The sequence below is a fragment of the Chiloscyllium plagiosum genome, unplaced genomic scaffold (genome assembly GCF_037043375.1).
Source record: "Chiloscyllium plagiosum isolate Xiang-an unplaced genomic scaffold, Cpla_swu_hap1 HiC_scaffold_7, whole genome shotgun sequence".
Classification (NCBI taxonomy): domain Eukaryota; kingdom Metazoa; phylum Chordata; class Chondrichthyes; order Orectolobiformes; family Hemiscylliidae; genus Chiloscyllium; species Chiloscyllium plagiosum.
The window spans coordinates 3,412,041-3,436,558 of NW_028270145.1; the positions used below are offsets into that span (position 1 = coordinate 3,412,041).

A 24,518-nucleotide genomic window follows, 5' to 3' on the forward strand; every position below is an offset into this window, starting at 1 on the left:
CTTTAACACACTGGGATGAAGCTCATTGGTCCTGGCAATTTATCAAATGTCAATATTGACTGCTCAACTTTCCATTATCATCTTTTCTTGAATGACTGGGAGACTGAATCATATATCGTTTACAATATTTTCAGAATTACTTGTCATTTTTAATCTGTGTGTATGTGCATTATTTTATAACATCTACTCACATTTAGTAACTAAGAAACTTACTCTTTGTTAACTCAAGAGATGTTAAATTGGCTCTTTTCAAAAGACAAATTAATTTGACCTGGGAAAAAGGTATCCATAAGGAAAGTGATCCCTTGTAAATTAACCTTGTTGGTAATTAAGGGGGCAGGAGATTATAAATGGGAACCAGTTCAGCCCTCCTCACTCAGTACTTGACAATTTGGAGTATTCCGAGTAGGTACCCAGAAACCATAATAATTTTGGGAATTTGTCATAACACTAGGAGAAAATGAGGACTGCAGATGCCAGAGATCATAGTCAAAAAGTGTGGTGCTGGAAAAGCACAGCAGGTCAGGCAGGATCCAAGGAGCAGGACAATTGACGTTTCAGGCATAAGCCTGAAACATCGATTGTCCTGCTCCTCAGATGCTGCCTGACCTGCTGTGCTTTTCCAGTGCCACATTAGTCATAACACTGTTTATTTTCATGCAACATATCTGGTGACTCCAGAACTACAAGAATATGGTGATTTTTTTGAAATAAAATTGCCCTCTGAAAAGGCCAAGCAAGCCATTCAATTGAAGGGCCTTCATTTTATGGATGAACATGCAAATCTGGAGCAGCGGTGGGCCATTTGGCCCCTCTAGCCTGCTCTATCATTTACTAATTGATTATTAATTATTTCTGAACTGTGTCCCCAGTTGTTGTTCCTACACCTGCAACCACCAGCCTCAATGTGCACAAATTGGCTGCTATGTTTCCCTGCATATAGGTTCATTTAAAAGATAACCACTGCTGCCAGTGTGACATTCCTGTAGATGCGTAACACCTATTTAAAATCTGCAGTTTGCCGGTCAATAAAATATATCCAAAATGTTTTGGATAAAGAATCTTTCTCAGAACTAAAGAGTTTTTCTTTTGAGCAAGTAACTGGTAATTGCACAACTACTTTATCTTTCCCCTTCATCTACATTTTAAAATTATTCTATTGAAGTGTTTGTTCAACTTGCATTTTTCACTTCTTAAGTCGGGTCCTGCCCAAACTGCCTCTTCTCTTCACAGGTATTATTTGATCTTCTGTGCAAGATTTTTGTTTCTAAAAAATTAAAGCATTTGAACTTTTGTTACCCCTTTTTACACATCATGACATGCCCTGATTCTGTCTTTATTCCTGCTTTAAAGAAGAAAACTTGGTGAGGATGAATAAGTGTGTTATAAGAAACAAAGCTAATTTATCTATATATCAACACTCCAAAATAAACTTTGATATCAAAGGCAGGTGAATATAACAAAGATCTCACCAATCCTGGTGCTCCAGCCAATGTGCTAGGAACTGACGGACCTCCATGGGAAAAGTATCATCGTACAACTGGTCTACTTTTTCCAGGAGCTGTGTATCCAGTTGATGAAGTTGATGCCATTGGGACATTCTGTCAAAAATTTTGTAAAACAAAAGCTATCATTCCAGAATAAATCTAATTATTGGAAATTAAAGAACAAAGTGATCAGATTTTTAAGAAAACCAATGTGATTTTCAAACGTTGCTATTTAAAGTGCTCTTAATGTTACCTCTTCTTTTTCCTGTTTCCTACAACTGCTCATGTATAACTGACCCACTTACATAATACACCCACACACACCCTGTTACCCTGGCTGAATTATTATTTATTGTAAATGTGTGGTTTGGAACATTTTGCTAACACAGGAATATAACCAGCAGTTATTACTTCTATTGGATATAGTAGATAATTGTGAAAAATATATTAGAAAATGTATTATTTGTTGCAATGTCAGCTGTAGCAAAACTCAATATGAGTCAGTATGTATTTTAATAGAAGGTAGGTCATTTCAAAAAAAGCAGAATATCTGACAATCTTCTGAGTTTCATAAGGGAAAAAAGGTGTGAACATGTGAAAGTGTTACAGGTATTTTACCACAAAATATAAAATATAATGCAACCACAAACACAAACACTATGACGTTTCCAACCTGGGTTTGTCTTCATCATGTAGTGCCAGAATGGTATATTTTTTCTACTCTGAAAATGTTGATGCATCTTAATCTGAAAATAACTGACTGGAAAATAATGGTGGATGTGCCCAATTCCTGATGTACACGGAAGGTAAAGAGAAAGTCTAACCCCATTTGGTAAATGAGTGTTCAAATTTCTCACTATTATCATAAACATTATTCTGAACAAATCCCTGATATTGATAACTGTGTGGTGTTAAATCAAACATTATTTTTTGTGCAATTTTTAAGGGGCACATTTTAAGATGAGGGGAGAGAGATTTAAAAAAAGACATGAGGGGCAAACCCGACTTCCATGATAACAGCTGTCTCTGCTCACGTACAGGTTGTTTTGCTATAACACGGGTTTCATCAATGCAAATTTGCTGTAATGCAATTGACAAATTGGGGACACTGTTTCTAAGAGCAAACTTTCAAAACGTCCGTCGGCTCTATAGCAATTACATCTCCAACACTTTAACATAGAACATTACAGCGCAGTACGGGCCCTATGGCCCTCGATGTTGCGCCGCCCTGTCATACTAATCTGAAGCCCATCCCACCTACACTATTCCATGTACATCCATTTGCCTGTCCAATGATGACTTAAATGCACTTAAACTTGGCGAGTCTACTACCGTTGCAGGCAAAGCATTCCATACTCTGAGTAAAGAAACTACCTCTGACATCTGTCTTATACCTATCTCCCCTCACTTTAAAGTTGTGTCCCCTCGTGTTTGCCGTCCCCATACTTGGGAAAAGGCTCTCCCTGTCCACCCTATGATTATCTTGTATATCTCTATTAAGTCACCTCTCAACCTTCTTCTCTCTAATGAGAACAGCCTCAAGGCCCTCAGCCTTTCCTCGTAAGACATTCCTTCCATGCCAAGCAACATCCTAGTAAATCTCCTCTGCACCCTTTCCAAAGCTTCCACATCCTTCTTATAATGCGGTGACCAGAACTGTACACAATACTCCAAGTGTGGCCGTACCAGAGCTTTGTACAGCTGCAGCATAACCTCCTGGTTCTGGAACTCAATCCCTCTATTAATAAAGGCCAAAACACTGTATGCCTTCTTAACAACCCTGTCAATCTGGGTGGCAACTTTCAGGGATCTGTGTACATGGACACCGAGATCTCTCTGCTCATCTGCACTCCCAAGAATCTTACCATTAGCCCAGTACTTTGCATTCCAATTACTCTGTCCAAAGTGTATCACCTCACACTTGTCCACATTAAACTCTATTTGCCACCTCTCAGCCCAGCTCTGCATCCTATCTATGTCTCTCTGCAACCTACTACATCCTTCATCACTATCCACAACTCCACCGACCTTAGTATCGTCCGCAAATTTACTAACCCACCCTTCTAAGCTCTCATCCAGGTCATTTATAAAAATGACAAACAGCAGTGGACCCAACACTGACCCTTGCGTTACGCCGCTAGTAACTGGACACCAAGATGAACATGTTCCATCAACTACAACCCTCTGTTTTCGTTTAGCAAGCCAATTACTGATCCAAACTGCTACGTCTCCCACAATCCCATTCCTCCGCATTTTGTATAATAGCCTACTGTGGGGAACCTTATCGAATGCCTTGCTGAAATCCACATACACCACATCAACCAGTTTACTCTCATCTACCTGTTTGGTCACTTTGTCAAAAAAATCGTTAGGCACGACCTACCCTTTACAAAACCGTGCTGACTGTCCCTGATCAGATTATTCTTTTCTAGATGGTTATAAATCCTATCACTTATAACCTTTTCCAACACTTTACCAACAACTGAAGTGAGACTCACTGGTCTGTAATTATCAGGGTTGTCTCTACTACCCTTTTTGAACAAAGGAACCACATTTGCTATCCTCCAGTCCTCAGGCACTATTCCTGTAGACAATGATGATTTGAAGATCAATGCCAAAGGCTCGGCAATCTCTTCCCTTGCTTCCCAGAGGATCCTAGGATAGATCCCATCCAGCCCAGGGGACTTGTCAGTATTTCTAATACCTCTTCCTTGTGAACCTCAATCTCTTCTAGTCTGGATGCAAGTATCTCTGTATCTTCCGTGCCAATATTTTCATTTTCTATAGTGAACACTGTTGAAAAATATTTATTTAGTGCTTCCCCTATCTCCTCTGACTCCACACACAACTTCCCACTATTATCCTTGATTGGCCCTAATTTAATTCTCGTCATTCTTTTATTCCTGACATACCTACGGAAAGCCTTAGGGTTAACCCTGATCCTATCCGCCAACAACTTCTCATGTCTCCTCCTGGCTCTTCTGAGCTCTCTTTTTAGGTCTTTCCTGACTTCCTTGTAACCCTCAAGCCCCCTAACTGAGTTTTCACATTCTGTCCTAACATAAGCCACCGCCTTCTTCTTGACCAGGGATTTCACTTCCTCAGTAAACCACGGCTCACGCGTTCTATATCTTCCTCCCTGCCTGACAGGTACATACTTATCCACTTTAAGTGCTATTTTTCTATAAAGCAGGGGTGCACAAGAACGCAACCATCACGTTTTAGAATAACTACTTGTACAACTTCGTTCTCTCACATTTCTGTTGTTCAAAAAATATCTGCTACCTTCTCTCTCTTGGAATTCACTATATCACCCTACTTTCAATCTTTGTTCCATCTCCAATTTCATCGATTATGATCTCACCTTCCAAAATGATGCCCATCCTCCCTAGAACTCCCTCCAGTCAGGTTTACGTGATATCAAAATAGCTTTAATCAAACAGTCAAATGGTATTCTATAGGAACTGGAATGAAATAAACTATCCTGCCTCACATACATCAATGGTGTGCAGCCTTTAATACAACTGACTACACTATTCTCCTTGAATGCCTATCCACCATTATCTAACTGGCTGGTTACCTAGTTGTATAGCAAGATAGGAACAGGAGTAGGCCAAATAATCCGTCATTTTTTAGATCAGAGTAGTGCTGGAAAAGCACAGCAGGTCAGGCAGCATCTGAAGAGCAGGAAAATTGATGTTTCGGGCAAAAGCCCTTCATCCCGAAACATCGATTTTCCTGGTCCTCGGATGCTGCCTGACCTGCTGTGCTTTTCTAGCACCACTCTGATCTAAACTCTGGTCTCCAGCTTCTGCAGTCCTCACTTTTGTCATGTAATCCTCCATGCCTATCCTGCCTTTTAATGATATCTTGGATGATCTTCATCCAACTTTGCAGTTGTATAAGACTCTGGTACGGCCGCATCTGGAATATTGTGTGCAGTTTTGGTCGCCATACTATAGGAAGGATGTGGAGGCATTGGAACGGGTGCAGAGGAGGTTTACCAGGATGTTGCCTGGTATGGAAGGAAAATCGTATGAGGAAAGACTGAGGCACTTGGGGCTGTTTTCACTAGAGAAAAGAAGGTTTAGGGGTGACTTGATTGAGGTGTACAAGATGATTAGGGGGTTAGATAGGGTCGACAGTATGAACCTTTTCCCGCGTATTGAGTCGGGTATTACAAGGGGGCATAGCTTTAAATTAAGGGGGGGTAGATATAGGACTGATGTTCGGGGTAGGTTCTTCACTCAGCGAGTCGTTAGTTCATGGAATGCCCTGCCAGTAACAGTGGTGGACTCTCCCTCTTTATGGGCATTTAAGAGGGCATTGGATAGGTATATGGAGGATAGTGGGTTAGTGTAGTTTAGGTGGGCTTGGATCGGCGCAACATCGAGGGCCCAAGGGCCTGTACTGCGCTGTAATGTTCTATGTTCTATAACATAACTCTATTGACTAGAAATTTTCCTATATGCCTTAACTTCAGAAATTAAAATTCTAACACTCTTGGTTTTAATTGTAATAATTAATCTGGCATTATTTCATGCAATAGTGTTTCCTAATATCAGTCTGGAAAGGTCTACCAGTAGAGGAGAAAGTGAGGTCTGCAGATGCTGGAGATCAGAGCTGGAAATGTGTTGCTGGAAAAGTGCAGCAGGTCAGGCAGCATCCAGGGAACAGGAGAATCGATGTTTCGGGCATAAGCCCTTCTTCAGGAATCAAAACGTCGATTCTCCTGTTGATTCCTGAAGAAGGGCTTATGCCCGAAACGTCGATTCTCCTGTTCCCTGGATGCTGCCTGACCTACCAGTAGAGGAACTAGCAAACATCCACAGTTAGATTAGTATATTTTTGCAACAGTACTTCATAAAATTCAGGATTTTTAGTTATTATTTCACCAAAGACTTAAATAGAAACAAAGCTTCAGAGAAGTCACATTAAATTGTCCCAGTCCAGTCCATATTATACGAATTAGGAGGGTGTTGGCCATTCAGCCCCTTGAGCCTGCTCCACCACTCAAGAAGATCACTGCTGTTCTGGTTGTAATCTCAAATATGCATTCCCATCAACCCCTGAACTTTTCACCATCTAGCTTAACATGAATCTACCCAGTTTTGACCAAAAAAAAATTCAAAGATGCTGTTTCCATAATGTTTTCAGGAAATGAGTTCCAAAGACACACAATCCCTGTGGGAAAAAAAAGCTCACCTCGTCTCTGTTTTAAGCAGGCGATCCCTGATTTTTAACCAATGACCCCTGGTTCTAGATTCTCCCATTACAGGAAACATCCTCTTCACATCTACATTGTCAACACCATTCAGGATTTTATGCATTTAAATCTGGTCGCCCAATACTCTTCTAACCTCCAGCAAATACAAGCCTAACCTATTCAAACTATTCTCATGAAGCTCCTTGGATGCTATCTGAACTGCTGTGCTCTTCCAGCACCATTAATCCAGAATGTGGTTTCCAGCATCTGCAGTCATTGTTTTTACCTCATCAGAGAACATGCCCATTTCTGGAATTAGACTAGTAAACCTCCTCTGACTTTCCTCAATGCATTTCCATCCTTCCTTAAGTAAGATGCTCAATATTGTATACAGTACTCCAGATGCAGTCCCCACCAGTGTTTGTCTAAGTGAAGCATAATGTCCTTAGTTTTCTATTCAATCACCTCATGAGAAATAGTAGTGCTCTATCATTTCTCCTATTTACTTGCTATTCCTGATTACTAACCTTTCCTGATTCATGCATGTGGACCAAATCCTTCTATATCTCCGTAATCACTCATCATCTGGATAAGATTATTTTTATTCTTCCTGCCAAGATAAATAATTTTACATTTTTCAACTTTGTACTCTATTTTCCAGAGTCTATTCACTTAATCTATTTTATTGTCGCCTCCTTGTGTTCCCTTCACAACTTACTTTCCTGCATATCTTTGTGTTGTCAGCAAATTTAGCAACCATATCTAGCGTCTCTTCATCTAAGTCATTTAGATAAATTACAAAGCTTCCTGTGGCACACCACTTGTTACATATTGCCAATAATTTATACAAATGCTAGCCAGTCAATCTTCTACCTATGTCAATATGTTACCCCCTACAACATCAGCTTTTATGTTCCGCAATATCACACTTCTTCTGCAAATCTAATTACAACACATTCGCTGGTTCTCCTTTATCTACAACAGATGTTACCTCAAGGAACTTCAATAGCTTAGTCAAACATGAATTTTCATTCATAAAACCACTTTGACACTGCCTGATTACCTTGAACTTATCTAATTAACTTATGATTAACTTCTTTTATCATAGCTTCCATCATTTTCCCTATGATAAGCTATCTGACCTAATAGGTTCTGGTTTTATGTCTTCCCTCCTGTTTTGAATAAGGGAGTTACATTTGCTATCTTTTAATCTAATCGAATCCCTGAATCAAGGGAGTGTTAGAAAATTATATACATCAACTATCTCATAAGCACTTCTTTTAAAACTGTAGGGTGATATCCATCATCAATAATTCACTCCATATATCACTTTTCTAGTCATTGCAATTTTCCTGAGTTTCTCCCTCCCATCCATTTCCTGATTTACCTGTTTCTGGGAAACAGACCCTTCAGAGTGAAGACAAATGAAAAATACAGTTTCTGTTCAGCTTCCCTTTCCTTTTTTTCTATTATTACTTCTCCAGTCTCAATTCCTAAAAGAACAGCACTCATTTTATTAACTCGTGAAAAATATTTATCAAAACTGTCCATTTTATATTTCTCTAACTTTCCCTCTTAATTAATCTTTCCGTCATTTTTTAGTTTTTTTTCCATCCAATGTTCTGACATGCCACCAGACTGTACGTAATTATGTACTTTTTCTTTAATTTTGATACTATTTTTAGTATTTCTATCTGGCATCTTTACTAGGTATTGTGTAATAACAGGTCATTGGCAAACACAAATATCGTCAAGATCCATATGTTGTGATTTGAAAATGGTCATACATATGAAAGTCTAAGTAAGAAGTATTTTATTTGGATTGAAATGGCAGGATTACATCTGATGTTTTCAGTGTCATTTGAAGAACATATATGCTTCTATATTGCTTGAAATCTGCTGTTTCCAGCATTTATCATTGAAGGAAACAGTTATCTAACAAGGAATTTTGTTCCATGATAAATAGTTTGTTTCAGAATTAAGTTTTATAGCAATATTTTGGCTGTTCCCTCCTTAAAATCCAAGTTTGTGCAGTGGCTTATGCACTGGATGATATTACTTGTATATAATGCTCTCATCTTCCTCGTTAACTGTATGTTGTGGTTCTGTTCGCCGAGCTGGGAATTTGTGTTGCAGACGTTTCGTTCCCTGTCTAGGTGACATCCTCAGTGCTTGGGAGCCTCCTGTGAAGCGCTTCTGTGATCTTTCCTCCGGCATTTGTAGTGGTTTGAATCTGCCGCTTCCGGTTGTCAGTTCCAGCTGTCCGCTGCAGTGGTCGGTATATTGGGTCCAGGTCGATGTGCTTATTGATTGAATCTGTGGATGAGTGCCATGCCTCTAGGAATTCCCTGGCTGTTCTCTGTTTGGCTTGTCCTATAATAGTAGTGTTGTCACAGTCGAGCCAATTATAGGACAAGCCAAACAGAGAACAGCCAGGGAATTCCTAGAGGCATGGCACTCATCCACAGATTCAATCAATAAGCACATCGACCTGGACCCAATATACCGGCCACTGCAACGGACAGCTGGAACTGACAACCGGAAGCGATAGATTCAAACCACTACAAATGCCGGAGGAAAGATCACAGAAGCGCTTCACAGGAGGCTCCCAAGCACTGAGGATGTCACCTAGACAGGGGACGAAACGTCTGCAACACAAATTCCCAGCTCGGCGAACAGAACCACAACAACAAGCACCCGAGCTACAAATCTTCTCACAAACTTCGTTAACTGTATCTTTCAATTTTTATTTTACAAAGTGTTCTTTTAAATTCTCCTGACCACGTTTCTACAATATTTATTCAAACATACTGAGAGTTCATTTTTAGTACTAAGAGTGACTTTTAAATAATGTTGTATCAAATAATTGTGCCTACCATTTTGCTATTTTACCAACTGAATTGTCTCATTCACCTCAACCAAGACACCCTTATCCAGTGCCTTCTCTTATCATCCCTTTCGTGATATTCATCAATACTATTCTCATCTCTCCCATCAATTTAATTTTATTCCTCAGAGAAGCAATCTCTCCAGCCCATTCTGAAGAAGTGTCACATCTGAAATGAAACATTAACTCTGTTTCAATCTCCAAAGATGTTGCCAGACTTGCTGAGTTTCTCCAGCAATATCTGTGTTTGTTTCTCTAGCCAGTATAACCTTTACCTGTCCTTATCTTCCACTGCCTTTAATTTCCATAAAAAATCACTCAAATCCCCCCCCCCCACCCACTGCCATCACCTGTTGGCAGCCTCTAATCCTCACACATTCCAATTCTTCTTTCACCTTCTGTGCTTCCTCATTTGCCTGACACCACCCACCAAAAATCCATCAATAGATAAATCTATTAAACTGATCAAATAAAACAATATAGACCAACCAAAGCCTAATTATTGTTATGGATTCCAGGTAATATAGTCAGAGTCATAGAATCATACAGCAAGAACAAAGATCCATCGGTCCAACCAGTCCATGCCAACTATGTTCGCAAACTAAACTAGTGCCACCTGCCTGCACTTGGCCCAGATCCCTCCAAACCTTCCCTATTCATGAACTTATCCAAATGTCTTCTAAACATTGTAACCATACTTGCATCCACCACTTTTTCTGGAAGTTTATACCAGCTGCTTTTGAAACAGTTTCTACCCTACTGTTGTTAGAATACTGAATGGACTCTCAAACTCTTAATATTCACCTGTACCTGTGATTTTGTTTTTGCTGCTGTTTACCTATTATTTACTTATCTATGTTACTTAGCCATATGATCTGCCTGCATTGCTTGCAAGACAAAGTTTTTCACTGTGCCACGGTACATGTGACAATCAATTCAATTCAATTCAAATTCAATTCCACACATGAACCACTGTCGAAAAAAGGTGTTCCTTCTGTCCTTTTTAAATGTTTCTCCTCTCACTTTAAAAAATATGCCCCTAATTTTGAATCTCCCCACCACTGTCGGGAAAAGACTCTGCCCCTCGTGATTTTACAATCTTCTTATTCTTCCATACATTTGAGATCGCTCTCCATATTTGCTTCTCAATTTCCCTCTGACTGCTTTTTGTGGTTGGGGGGGGGTGGAGAGAAGAGAGGCATATAGTACAATCCCATCAAGGTGATCATCCCTTTCTTATTTCTAATTTCGACCCATATATTTCCACGAAATGATTGCTTGGAAATATCTTATCTCACTGACAGTAATAAAGCTTGCCTTCATCAAAAATGCCACTTCCCCTCCTCTCCGGCCTATCTTTGTATTCTTGTATTCTTCCTATAATATCTAAAGCCCAGGATACTGAGCAGTCAGTCCTGTTCATCCCTCAGCCACATTTCTGTAATAGCCGCATGTCCCATTTACATGTTCCCATATGTTCTTTCAGAAGAAACCCATCCTTTTTGAAGAGGTCTTTTCTATCCCAGGAGAGATCCCAATGATTCAAAAAACTGAATCCCGATGCTTTGCGCCACCTCTTCAGCCATTGATTTATCTGCCCTATCCTTTTGTTCCTTCCCTCATTAGAACTTGGCACTAGAAATAAACCAGTGATTACTACTTTTGAGGCTCTGTTCCTTAAACGTCTACTTAACCTCTTAAGTTCACTCTTCAAAGCCTTAGCTCTTTCTCTAACTTATGTCATTCCTACCAATGTGTACAACAACCTTTGGCTTCTCACTCTCCCCTTTAACAATATGTTTCAAACATTTGGAGGTATCCTTAAACTTGGCACCAGGAAAACAACATACTGTCCTAGATTCACGCTCACTGCTGCAATATGTCCTGTCTGTGCCCCGGACAGAAGAGTCCTCTATAATCATTCTTCTTTTAACTCTTGACAAGCACTGTTTAGCATAGATCTTGGTGTCCAAGATCTGACTAACACTTCTATTTTCCTCTGAGAGATTCACGCTTTCAACAGTACTCAAAACAGAAATTTTGTTTAAGACAAGAATAGCTGCAGAAGACTTCTGAACTACCTTCTTACCCTTCCTGACAGTCAATCATCTGTCAGACTGTTCCTGCTGTGTAATCACTTCTCTAAATCTACTTGTTTTCATACTGTGTCTCTTTTATGCCCTCACTGACATTAAGCTTAACAAGCAGCAGCTCTCAATTGCATCCTTATAAAAATAAACTACCTTTCCTTACCCGCAGATTTAATATTAAGCATGCATAAAATAGAAAAAAAGAATTTGAACATAAATAGTAAAATGTAAATCAAACACTTTGCTGAACAAATCAAAAAAAGACTCCTCCTCAAATAATCCAACACAAATAGTCCTAAACTTTTTACAACAAACCCAAAACCTGGAGATGCTGAAAACCTTAAATAAAAACAGAAAATTCTGGAAATACTCAACAGCCCAGACAGCATCTATGGGGAGAAATAGGGTGCATGATTCATGTTGATGACCCTTCATGATAAAGCATGATCTACCTGAAAATTGAGCCTAGTTTGTCTAAACTCTTCTCCTAATCTAACCCTCAGAGCCCAGTTTTCATTCTGGTAAATCTGTGCTGCACTCCCTCCAAGACCCTCTGAGGCATGGTGTCAAAAACTACTCAAAATAGTCCCAATTTGATCTAATCAGGGTTTTGCATATTTGCAGCATTACTTATACTCCTTGTTATCCAGCCCTACAGTAGTCCATTAATCATTTTCATTATTTCTGAATCCATACATCACATTTTAATAGTCTACGTATTTGGATCTCAAGTCTCTTTTGACATTCAGTGATTCTAGCTTTTCATTGTTTAGTAAGTTTCCTGAATTGTTGATTTTAAGTACAAAATGAGTGACCTCTTATTTGCCTACATTTTGAAACTGTTTCCCACAGTTTTGCCCCATCAGTTAATTTATCAATATCACTTTGCACAATTTTCTTCTATCTCTAATGCTGTCTGTCTTTGTGCCTTCTGTAAATTTGATTGTGGCATTCTGTTCCATCATCATCTAATTCATAAATAAACCTGGACCATAATTCTGGTCCAACACAGATTTTGCAGGACACCAGGAGCTAAGCAGAAATTATTGGTGGGCACCAATGCAATGGTGAGACAGCAGGAAAAGTAGCCATTGCAAGTAATTATCTGGCTACACCTGGTTAGAAAAGAATGGAACAAAGAGTAAGGATAATGGGCAGTCACTTTAATTGACACAATGTGACTACTGGCCCTCCAATTTTTCATCTACAGACTAGTAGTGATATTAACCAAAAACATGTCAATTTCCACTGATACGCATGACACCCAGCTGGATCTCATTTTCACTCCATCTGAACACAAAAACAGTCTCTAAGTTGGACGTGAAAGTGTTAACTCTGCTTTCTCCCAGAAGCAGGGTCACTGAACTCAAAACATTCCTCTGCTTTCTGTCATTGATACAGTCAAACCTACTGAGTTTCTCCAGCAATTTCTATTTTTGTTTCATTACATTCTTTTTATATCCTCTGGTTGGGTAATTAAATAAATTACACTTCACATTTGCAGTACTTTTGCATTTTTTCAATTTACATTGAATTTAGAGTAAAGTCTTCCCATCCTTTTGAATTTACATTGATTTTACATCAAAGTCTCCCCTTCCTTTTGCATTCTGCATTTATATGTACTTGAGCAGACTTTTCTTGTATTCATACTTGACACTACTCTTAACTTTCTCTGTTGGCCTTAAATCTCAATCTGTTGCAAATTCAGCTAATTGTTGTTAGTCATTTCATATCAATTGCCAGGCATTAGCAATGATTACCAATCAATATATTTTAATTCAAGGAATTCAAATGGAAATTTTAAATATGTAAACTGAAGTTGACATCAAAAAGATGAACTGAAATTGAATAGTTCTATGATTTCCACATCTTGCATTATTACGGTCAAAATTCTGAGTACGGTGATGCAGAGGTAAAAGCATTTGTAATGTTAAGACCTGCATTGTTTGATTAACACAATGCGAACAGGTTTATCTTCAAAATCACCATACTAATACTTATTTATGTTGTGGGGCTGGTAAAAAGGGAATTATTTTATTATTTAAGAATTAATTCTTTGTCCCTTTCATAAAATAAAGAGAATATATCAAAAGCTGATAGCAGGTTCTCCAGGAGAAAATAAAAAAAGTTTCGTTTCAGTAGTAGACCCCTTCTCAAAGTCTGAAAGTTGATCAAATGGTCAGTTCTAAAGGACAAAACGTATCTTTTAAGTTTCATTTTTGGTGAAGGATCTACACTTGAAATACTAATCCCATTCTAGAATTTGTTGTGTATCTTAGCATTTTAGATTTAATTAGATATTTCCACATTCAAAAGCTAAAATCAGCACACAAACAGAAAGTTGACCCAATTGAGTCATTCCTACCACCTAGCTGAAAAATGTGATCACTCAAGGGATTTCCCTGTGACAATGAACGTCACAGCCCAGTCAGTAAATATTCCGAATAAATCACACCAGCCGAAATTATTCTTTTTGACAAGATACGCGCTGCTCAAAAATACTGATTACCATCATCATTTAAGATAGGATGACCAGGAGTGAAACACTACCTTGGAGAAAGATGGGATTTTGTTGCATGGTTTTGGAACAACGACAAACACCCTTTTTTTGCACGTCATGCAGGCAAAGAAAAATGTTTCTTTTATACAAATTTGGACGCACAAAATTAACATACTGCTTCTGGGCTATTTCTCTCAGACGGATTGCCAACTCTACCTACATTCTAAACTAGAGATTGTGGCGCTGGAAAACCACAGCAGGTCAGGCGTCATCCGAGGAGCAGGAGAATCGACGTTTCGGGCAAAATACCTTCATCAGGAATACATTCTAAACTTCTAAAATTCGATTAAGTTATAAATCAAATCAGCGCCCAGGCCAGAGCTTTTAAATATTTCACCGGTAAAGTTACAGCGGGTATTCATTATTTCCAAATGCCGAATCTCTCCCGGTTGGAGCAAGGTGGGGAAAATCGGTATGAATATAAGCGAGGCTCTACATTAATAACTACAGCGCGTAGGACGGGCACGACTCAATATCACCAAAGTGTCCCTTTCGTAACAGGAGCCCAACTAATGTCCAAATCATCCAAAATTATAACTTCTCAAACGTTTCCGTCCTGGTGTAATACTCATACTACTTACCTTGCAGCTTTCAATCAATAAGTCAGTGCCAGTGTGAATGGTATAAGTTCAGCTTTCTTTCTCTCTCTCTCTCTCTCACACACACACTGTGTGTGTGTATACACTGTGTCTCCCTCGCGGTACTGACTGGGTTCCGGCTTCTCTGGATCACTGAATTGGTTACATGAGCCCAGGCGTTGACGCGCATCGTTTCCGGCACGCGCCGCGTTGACAATGTTTCTCTTCCATTCAGTGAGGCGCGCATTGAGCGCGCGGCCACGGTACCCGGAGCTCGCCCCCGCCTGCTTGGGAAAACGGAGCTGCGGAGACGGCCACAGCGCAGGGGCGCGCGCGACGCCAGTCACCCTGCGCTTGTCAGCGACGGTGACCCTGCCAAACCAAAGCACCTGCCTCTTACCTTACCTCCCCCTCTGTTTCCTCCTTCCATCTTACCTTTGTTTTTCCTGACGGTATGAATTATCTAAATAATGGCCCAGACACACCATCCCTGAGGATGCCATGTCCCAACTGGAAGCACAGCCTCAGTGCAGGTGATGACACTGTGGTACACAATCAGAAGAGAGCTGCCCTGGGAATCCTAAACATTGACTCCCCTGCACAGTGAAATAGCATGGCACCAGATCAAACAAGGAAACCACCTGCTGATTACCACCCCTTTGCCTCCCCTCCAATTGCCAGCTAATGAGTCAAAGCTCCTTGGTGAACACCAGCCATTCAACAAGAACAAAAGATGGCAAGGATGGGGGATTTCAATGTCCACCACCAAAAGATGCTCAGCAGCAGCACTAATGAGAAAAGTTGATCGAGTCCTACAGGATATTGCTGCTGTACAAGGTCTGTGGAAGATGTTGAGGGAACAAACAAAAGAGAAAAACGTACTTGACCTCATACTCACCAATCTATCTGCCACAGATGCCTTGACAGTATCAGTAAGAGTGACATTTGCACAGTCCTTGAGATGAAGCGCCAGCTTCACATTAAAAATGCTTTACATCGTTTTGTGTGGTACTATCACCATGCTAAATGGGACAGACTTTGAACAGATCTAGCCACTTAAAAATGGGCATCTATGAGGTGCCTAGGGCCAGCAGCAGCAGACCCATACTTCAATATAATCTGCAACTTAATGGCCCAGCATTACTCCCACTTTACCATTACCACCAAGCCAGGGAATCAACCTTGGTTCAATGCAGAGTGCAGGAGGGCATGCCAGGAGCAACACCAGACATACCTAAAAATGAAGCAGGATGATTCGTGTGCCTAAAAGCATAAGCAACAAGTGATAGTTAAAGTTAAGAATTAGAATGGTTTAGAAGGATATGGCAAATGGGACTCGGTCACATTGGGATGTCTGGTTGGCATGGAATAGATGGATCGAAGTGTCTATTTCCATTCTGTATGACTCTATGACTCTATAATTCCATAATCAGTGAAGCGGATCTAAGCTCTGCACTCCCACCACATCCAGTCCTGAATGATGGTGGGCACTTAAACAACTCTCTGGAGGAGGAGACTCTATAAACAGCTCCATCCTCAATTAGGGGACAACTCAGCACATCAGTGTAAAAGAAACGATAGGTGTCAGTCTTCAACTAATTCAATTCACCTCTTGTGTTATCAAGAAACAGCTGGAGACATGGGATAATGCAAAGGCAATGGGCCACAACACCATTCTGGCAATAGAACTGAAGATTTGTGCTGCAGAACTTGCCATATCCCTAGCCACAATTTTCCAGTGTGGCTACAAAACTGGCATTTACCCAATTTTGTGGTAGATTGCCACAAAAAACAGGAGAAACCCTAACCAACCAACTAGAACCCCATCAGTATACTCTCCATCATTAGTAAAGTGATGGAAGGGGTAATCAACAGTGTTAACTTGCTGAGCAACCACTTGCTGTTGCCCAGTTTGGGTTCTGCCAGGGCCATTCAGCTACTGACCTCAATACAACCTTGGTTCAAACATGGACAGAAGGGCTGAATTCCAGAGATGAAGTGAGAGTGACCACCTTTGATATCAAAACCATAGTTGACAACTGTGGTTTCTAGAAGCCCTAACAAGACTCAAGTCAATGAGAATCAGGGAAAAAACCTCTGCTGGTTGGAGTCATGTCTGGCACAGAGGAAGATGGCTGTGGTTTTTCGAAGTCAATCGTCTGAGCTCCAGGACATCTCTACTGGTGTTCCTCAGGTAGCATCCTCGGCCCATCTTCAGTTGCTTCATTAATGAACTTCTCTTTATTATAAGGTCAAATTGTATTATCGTCGTTGATGATGATACAATTTTCAACACCATTTGTGACTCCTCAGATACTGAAGCAGCAAGAACTGAAAAGGTTTAGGCTGAAAAGAGGTAAGTGACATTTGCGCCAGGGAATGACCATCTTCAATAAGACAGCATCTAACCATCATCTATTGTCATTATATGGTGTTCACATCACTGAATCACCCAATAACAACATCCCTAGGGTTACTATTGACAAGAAACTAAACTGGATTAGGCATATAAATACAATAGATACAAGAGCAGGAAGGAGGCCTGCAGAGAGCAAATCATCTCCTGACTCCTCAAAGTCTATCCACAAGGCACAAGTCAAGAATGTGATGAAATAATCCCTACTTGCCTGTTGAGTATAACTCCAATGGCATTCAATAAGCTTGACAATATTCAGAACAAAGCAGCATACTTAATTAGTACCACATCTACAAACAACTTCCCCCTTCACCACCAACTCTCAGTAGGAGCAGTGGGTACTATCTACAAGATGCACTGCAGAAATTCAGTAGGGCACCTTAGACAGCACCTTCTGAACCAAAGACCAATGTAAATCCTGCCTCTGCCTTCACACGCTCTGAACGCTCTTCTCCTTGTTACCATCTCCGTAGAGACCTAAAATCTTTAAAAAGTGAATTTTCAAACAACTAATTGAATAACAATAACTCATGTTTTAAGGCTTCTACTTCAACAAACAATCATTATGTATATCAAATATCAATTTACATGAAGCTAATATACCTAAATAAAGAAAAGGGACTTTTTCTCTTAATTAGATTCCCTACAGTGTGGAAACAGACCCTTCGGCCCAACAAGTCCACACTGACCCTCTGAAGAGTAACCCACCCAGACCCATTTCCCTCTGACTAATGCACCTAACACTATGAGTAATTTAGCATGGCCAATTCACCTGACCTACACCTCTTTGGACTGTGGGAAGAAACTGGAGAACCCATAGGAAAAACCCACATAGACATGAGGAAAACGTGCAAACTCCCCACAAGCAGTTGTCCGAGGCTGGAATTGAACCTGGGTCCCTGGCACTATGAGGTAGCAGTGCTAACCATTGAGCCATCATGCACTCCTGCATTAATAAATGAACACAATTGAAATATGGCTGCAAAAGCTCTTGCTATTGTGATGATGTTGCTCCTTCAACAAGGTTATTCTGTCCTTGTTTTTTTTTTCCGAGGGGGTTCATAATGGCACAGGTGCTGAAATGTCTGAACTGGCTACTTTAATAATTGTTAACAGATGCTGCCAAAGTCAACAACTAGAAAGGGCTTTCAGTTTTTTTAAAAAAAACACTTCTACAATGAAAGGGGATTCGTTAGTTGTCCCAGTTCAGGACTTTTTCTAGTTTTGTGTTAGTTTAAGCTGGGGACCCAAAGAAACAGCTCCATACTGATCTTCTCTCTCTCTGACATCACTTTCCTGTAAGGACCTGTGTTTGAATTTACCTTTTTTGCCAAGGGGTGTTTATGGGATGTTGCAGGAAATTGGAACAACTCTGTTAAATTGCGTTTTTGTGTCAGTTGGGTTTTCAAATAGTTATGTTATTCTAAATTGAGTTTTCTTTTGTTTTGTGGTCCTACCATAGTCTGCAAATAAATTCTGTTTTTTTAAAACCGAGTGGTTTGACCAGCTCCATTGCTCCTGGAATATTAATCTTATATTTGCTTAAAACAACTAGAAAACTTAGGTTTTGGGCTACTTAAAATGTTTTGAGGGGGTCTGGCCTGGTCTATAACATTGTGCACTGCACTTCTGCAGATGTGCAGCATTACAAGAACAAATCCCATATTACTTTGCTATCCAATAGGCTCATTCTCCCCTTTGTATTTAATCACAATTTCCAGTGTTTTTCAAAAGTCATTCCACTCAGCCCAAATCTTCTAGATCTAACTTTCCCCACCAGCAAATTCCACTCCAGCAGCTCCATGTCCATTAAATCTTCAAAAGCGGTTCTCCTCTCTTTTGAATAGAAAGCAAACTCTCATGAGCATTCTGCTTCTCCATAGCAGGAGCTGTTTGATTCTCCCCACACAGCAGTTACTTTCTTGCTCTTCCAGTGTCTCACAAAAACAGCTGTCATAGAGTCATAGAGATGTACAGCATGGAAACAGACCCTTCGGTCCAACCTGTCCATGCCGACCAGATATCCCAACCCAATGTAGTCCCACCTGCCAGTACACGGCTCATATCCCTCCAAACCCTTCCTATTCATATACCCATCCAAATGCCTCTTAAATGTTGCAATTGTACCAACCTCCACCACATCCCCTGGCAGCTCATTCCATACACGTACCACCCTCTGCGTGAAAAAGTTGCCCCTTAGGTCTCTTTTATATCTTTCCCTTCTCACCCTAAACCTATGCCCTCTAGTTCTGGAATCCCCGACCCCAGGGAAAAGACTTTGTCTAATTATCCTATCCATGCTCCACATAATTTTGTAAACCACTATAAGGTCACCCTCAGCCTCCGACACTCCTGGGAAAACAGCCTCAGCCTGTTCAGCCTCTCCCTGTAGCTCAGATCCTCCAACCCTGGCAACATCCTTGTTAATCTTTTCTGAACCCTTTCAAGTTTCACAACATCTTTCCAATAGGAAGGAGACCAGAACTGCATGCAATATTCCAACAGTGGCCTAACCAATGTCCTGTACAGCCGCAACATGACCTCCCAACTCCTGTACTCAATACTCTGACCAATAAAGGAAAGCGTATCAAATGCCTTCTTCACTATCCTCTCTACCTGCGACTCCATTTTCAAGGAGCTATGAACCTGCACTCCAAGGTCTCTTTGTTCAGCAACACTCCCTAGGACCTGAAGTGTATAAGTCCTGCTAGGATTTGCTTTCCCAAAATGCAGCACCTCGTATTTATCTGAATTAAACTCCATCTGCCAATTCTCAGCCTATTGGCCCATCTGGTCCAGATCCTGTGTAATCTGAGGTAACCCTCTTTGCTGTCCATGATACCTCCAATTTTGGTGTCGTCTGCAAACTTACTAACTGTACCTCTTATGCTAGCATCCAAATCATTTATGTAAATGACAAAAAGTAGAGGGCTCAGCACCAATCCTTGTGGCACTCCACTGGTCATAGGCCTCCAGTCTGAAAAACAACCCTCCACCACCACCCTCTGTCTTCTACCTTTGAGCCAGTTCTGTATCCAAATGGCTAGTTCTGCCTGTATTCCATGAGATCTAACCTTGCTAATCAGTCTCCCATGGGGAGCCTTACTGAAGTCCATATAGATCACATTTACTGCTCTGCCCTCATCAATCTTCTTTGTTACTTCTTCAAAAAACTCAATCAAGTTTGTGAGACATGATTTCCCACGCACAAAGCCATGTTGACTTTCCCGAATCAGTCCTTGCCTTTCCAAATACATGTACATCCTGTCCCTCAGGATTCCCTCCAACAACTTGCCCACCACCGAGGTCAGGCTCACCGGTCTATAGTTCCCTGTCTTGTCTTTACCGCCCTTCTTATACAGTGGCACCACATTTGCCAACCTTCAGTCTTCCGGCATCTCACCTGTGACTATCGTTGATACAAATATCTCAGCAAGAGGCCCAGCAATCACTTCTCTAGCTTCCCACAGAGTTCTCGGGTACACCTGATCAGGTCCTGGTAATTTATCCACTTTTAACCATTTCAAGACATCCAGCACTTCCTCCTCTGTAATCTGGACATTTTGCAAGATGTCACCATCTATTTCCCTACAGTCTATATCTTCCATATCCTTTTCCACAGTAAATACTGATGCAAAATATTCATTTAGTATCTCCCCCATTTTCTGTGGCTCCACACAAAGGCCACCTTGCTGATCTTTGAAGGGCTCTATTCTCTCCCTAGTTACCCTTTTGTCCTTAATATATTTGTAAAAAACCTTTGGATTCTCCTTAATTCTATTTGCCAAAGCTATCTCATGACCCCGTTTTGCACTCCTGATTTCCCTCTTAATTATACTCCGACTTTCTTTATACTCTTCTAAGGATTCACTCGATCTATCCTGTCTATACCTGACATATGCTTCCTTCTTTTTCTTAACCAAACCCTCAATTTATTTAGTCATCCAGCATTCCCTATACCTAGCAGCCTTCCCTCTCACCCTGACAGAAATTCATTGTATTTGTGTCTATGGATATGTAAGTGTTCATTGGATTTCAATAGGTTCTGTTCGTGTTTAACTCTTATAATAATCAGATCACAGAGGCATGATTCTAAACTGGGGTGCATCTGGAAATTAAGTTAAAGGAGATTTGTTAATATGTAACTCACCTTTAAACTCCAAAGTTTGCAGTAACCTTGATCCCTCCCCCCATCTAATCTTTCCATATCCCTCACCCTCCATTGAATTTCTTCTGCTATTGTTATGAAGGTGTAAGGGGTACGTTTGAGGGAGTTGAAGGACTTAGTAAGCACACAGAGTGCTGGAGAATTTACAATGTAACATTTGGTCCAACAGCTAGCAGTACCTGGGTTGCTATGAGACAAAAAACAAATTCAAATTTGGCCAATCAGTTTAAATTATACTCCAAGATACTAACCTCCTATCAAGTTTGAATTTAGTATTTTGACAATATTAAAACCAATGAAACGATCCAATGCTTTGGGGTATAAGAATAGGAAAAATTGTACAATTGAAGGAGAATTGCCAAGCTACCAACATATGCAGATTGCCTGGAGAATAGCTCTCTTAAAGGTATCTTTATCTCTCAATGAACTGTGAAACAGAAATCCCTAAGAAGAAAAGAAGACAGAGGAAGATACAAAGAGAAGACTTGACAGCTGGTTGGTTTTGAAATTTGAATTTTTTGGTAAATCTTAAATGGGGGTTTGATTGGACTAGTATTGTAGAATGGAAAGTAAAATATAGGTTAGAGAAAAGAGTTGTAAATAGTTGTAAGTTAATATTCTATGTTAGTCTTAACAAATTAATTTCTTAAATTTTTTGTACTTTAAATAATGACTTTTCGGATAGTTTTTAGCCTCTCGAATTTTAACAGATTATAGTACGGGTTAAATCATTTCTGTGTTGCAGGTTTAAACTAGCAGGGGTGCGGGGTTTACCCCGTGTCACAGCAGTTTGGGGGTTCATCCGGGATTTGAACTAGTTTAGACAGATTTGAATAGATTTGGGGGTATGAAAAATCCCAGCAGATTTAAACACTTGCAGGTTAGTGTCCTAGATCATTAAATAAAACATAGGTGAGACAATTTGTTTAATTTCGATGACTTGTGGTTGAATAAATTAAAAATGAGAGAAATGGCTCCTAAAATTGCTAAAGAGCTTCTGGGATTTGAAGATGATTCTCAAATTTGCCAAGAAAGTTTAGAAGGAAAGAAAACGGCCATACTTTTAGAATTAGCAAATAAGTTGGATTTGGGTTTAACCAAAGACAAAAGTAAAGCTGAAATTGGAAGGTAATTACTCAAACACTTAGGTGTATCAGAGAACAGACAAGTGCAGTCGAGGTAGAAAAACTTAAATTACAATTGAGAAAAATGGAGTTAGAAGATAAACAAAGAGAGAGAGAGAAGAAAGAGAGTGAGAAAGAGAGAGAGAGAAGGTTCTTAGCTGAGTAAAGAGAGAGAGAAGAAAGGGAGAGACAAAGAGAGAGGGAATTTGAACTCAAAGTTGTGACTTAAGTCAGCGAAGTCAAATCAATAGGATGGAGATTAAAAGAAAAGATAGTGATATATACAAATATGTCAAAACTCTGTCACATTTTGATGAGGAAGATATCAAAGCCTTCTTTATTTCATTTGAAAATTGGCTAGACAATTGGAGTGGTCTGAGGATTTATGGGTAATGCTGGTTCAGACTAAACTGGTAGGTAGAGCTAATGAGGTATTTGCCGCGCTGTTAGATGAGGGGTCAAGAGGTTATGAAGAGGTTAAACAGGTTATTTTAGGTGCTTGCGAATTGGTACCAGAAGCATATAGACAGCGGTTCAGAAACATAAAGAAGGAACCAGGTCAGATTTATGTTGAGTTCAAAAGAATTAAACATAGTCTTTTTGATAGTTGAGTGTGTGCTTTAAAAATAGATAAGACTTTGGGGCTGTACGAGAGATTATTCTGCTGAAGGAGTTTAAAAACTCACTTCCAGAGATGGTAAGAATTTACGTGGAAGAATGAAGTTCAGGAAGTGAGAAGGGCAGCAGAATTAGCAGATAAATACATGTTGGTGCATAAGACAAGCTTTCGGCCAGAATTTCAACCTGTGAGGGATAAAAGTTGGGAGAAGGGAAGATCCTATACAATGAAACCAAGAGTAGACAACACTGGTAAGAATTTACCACAGGTTAAAAAAGAAGCCCAATAGGGTGGAAAAGACGTGAAAGTCTTCAGGTGTTTCCACTCTAGTAAAGTGGGACACCGCCCTTTGAAATTAATTAAAGAAAATTTGACAGGACCAAAGTCAGAGATGTAACTATTAGATTATATATTGGAGTTGAGGGAGAGACTAAATCGAGTAGGTGATTTAGCTAAGCAGCACCTAAAGAGGGCACAATATAGAATGAAGCAGGTGGCAGATAAAAGTTCTGAGACTCCGAGGGGATGATTTGTTAGTACTGTTACCAGTGATAGGAGATCCCTTCATAGCCAGATTTGGTTGTCCCTATCAAATTGAGAAAAAGTTGAGTCAGTTTACCTCAGGTGAACTACCTAGTAAAGATGCCAGATAGAAAAAAAAGATATTGAGTATGCCATGTGAACATGTTAAACCTGTATTATAGTAGAGAGAAAGAACTGGAGAAACAGGTGTTAATTACTGCCTTGCAGAATGAGGAATCAAATCCAGATGATGTGGATGTTGTTGTGCCTCAAAATAGATTAAAAAATGAAGATGGCCGAGAGGAGTAAGATAGGTTAGTAAGCTATCTGTCTCATGAGCATAGAACACAGTTAAAAGATTTGTTACTGCAATATAAGGACATATGTAAGAATCAGTTGGGGAGGACTATTGCTATTGTACATGAAGTAAACTTCAGCAGTGTAGTGGCACAATTAACCGATTTGCTGAAGAAGTACACAAAGTTTTGGTGGACAGAAAAATGCCAGGGGGCATTCGATCATTTGAAAGCAATATTAACCACCAAACCAGTTTTAGCTACACCAAACGTTTCAAGAACTTTTAAAGTTGCCATCGATGCTAGTGACATAGAGGTTGGAGGTGTACTGCTACAGGAAGATGAGGATGGGACTGAACTGCCAGTTGGTTATTTTTCAAAGAAACTGAACATCCACCAGAGCAAATACATTATGATCAAAAAAAGAGTTTGGTACAGGCCTTACAACATTTTAATGTGTATTTCATGAACAATGTGTCGGAGGCAGTTATGTACATGGATCACAATCCCCTTACAGTCTTAGAATGCTTTAAAGACAGGAATAAGAGACTATTTCGCTGGAGTC

The 24,518-nt window shown here is 40.0% G+C and overlaps 1 protein-coding gene across 1 annotated transcript in view; it reads right to left on the bottom strand.

The window, feature by feature from the left end:
* The window catches only part of LOC122551256 (signal transducer and activator of transcription 4-like), a 103,057-nt gene extending 88,161 nt beyond the window's left edge, over window positions 1-14,896 (bottom strand). Inside the window, exons 1-2 of the mRNA XM_043692873.2 lie at window positions 14,812-14,896; window positions 1,473-1,601 (exon numbers count right to left, since the gene is read on the bottom strand). Coding sequence (XP_043548808.1) covers window positions 1,473-1,600 — 128 coding nt within the window. The 5' untranslated portion in view covers window position 1,601; window positions 14,812-14,896. The remainder of the gene's footprint in view (window positions 1-1,472; window positions 1,602-14,811) is intronic.
* Between the last annotated feature and the right edge of the window lie 9,622 nt (window positions 14,897-24,518).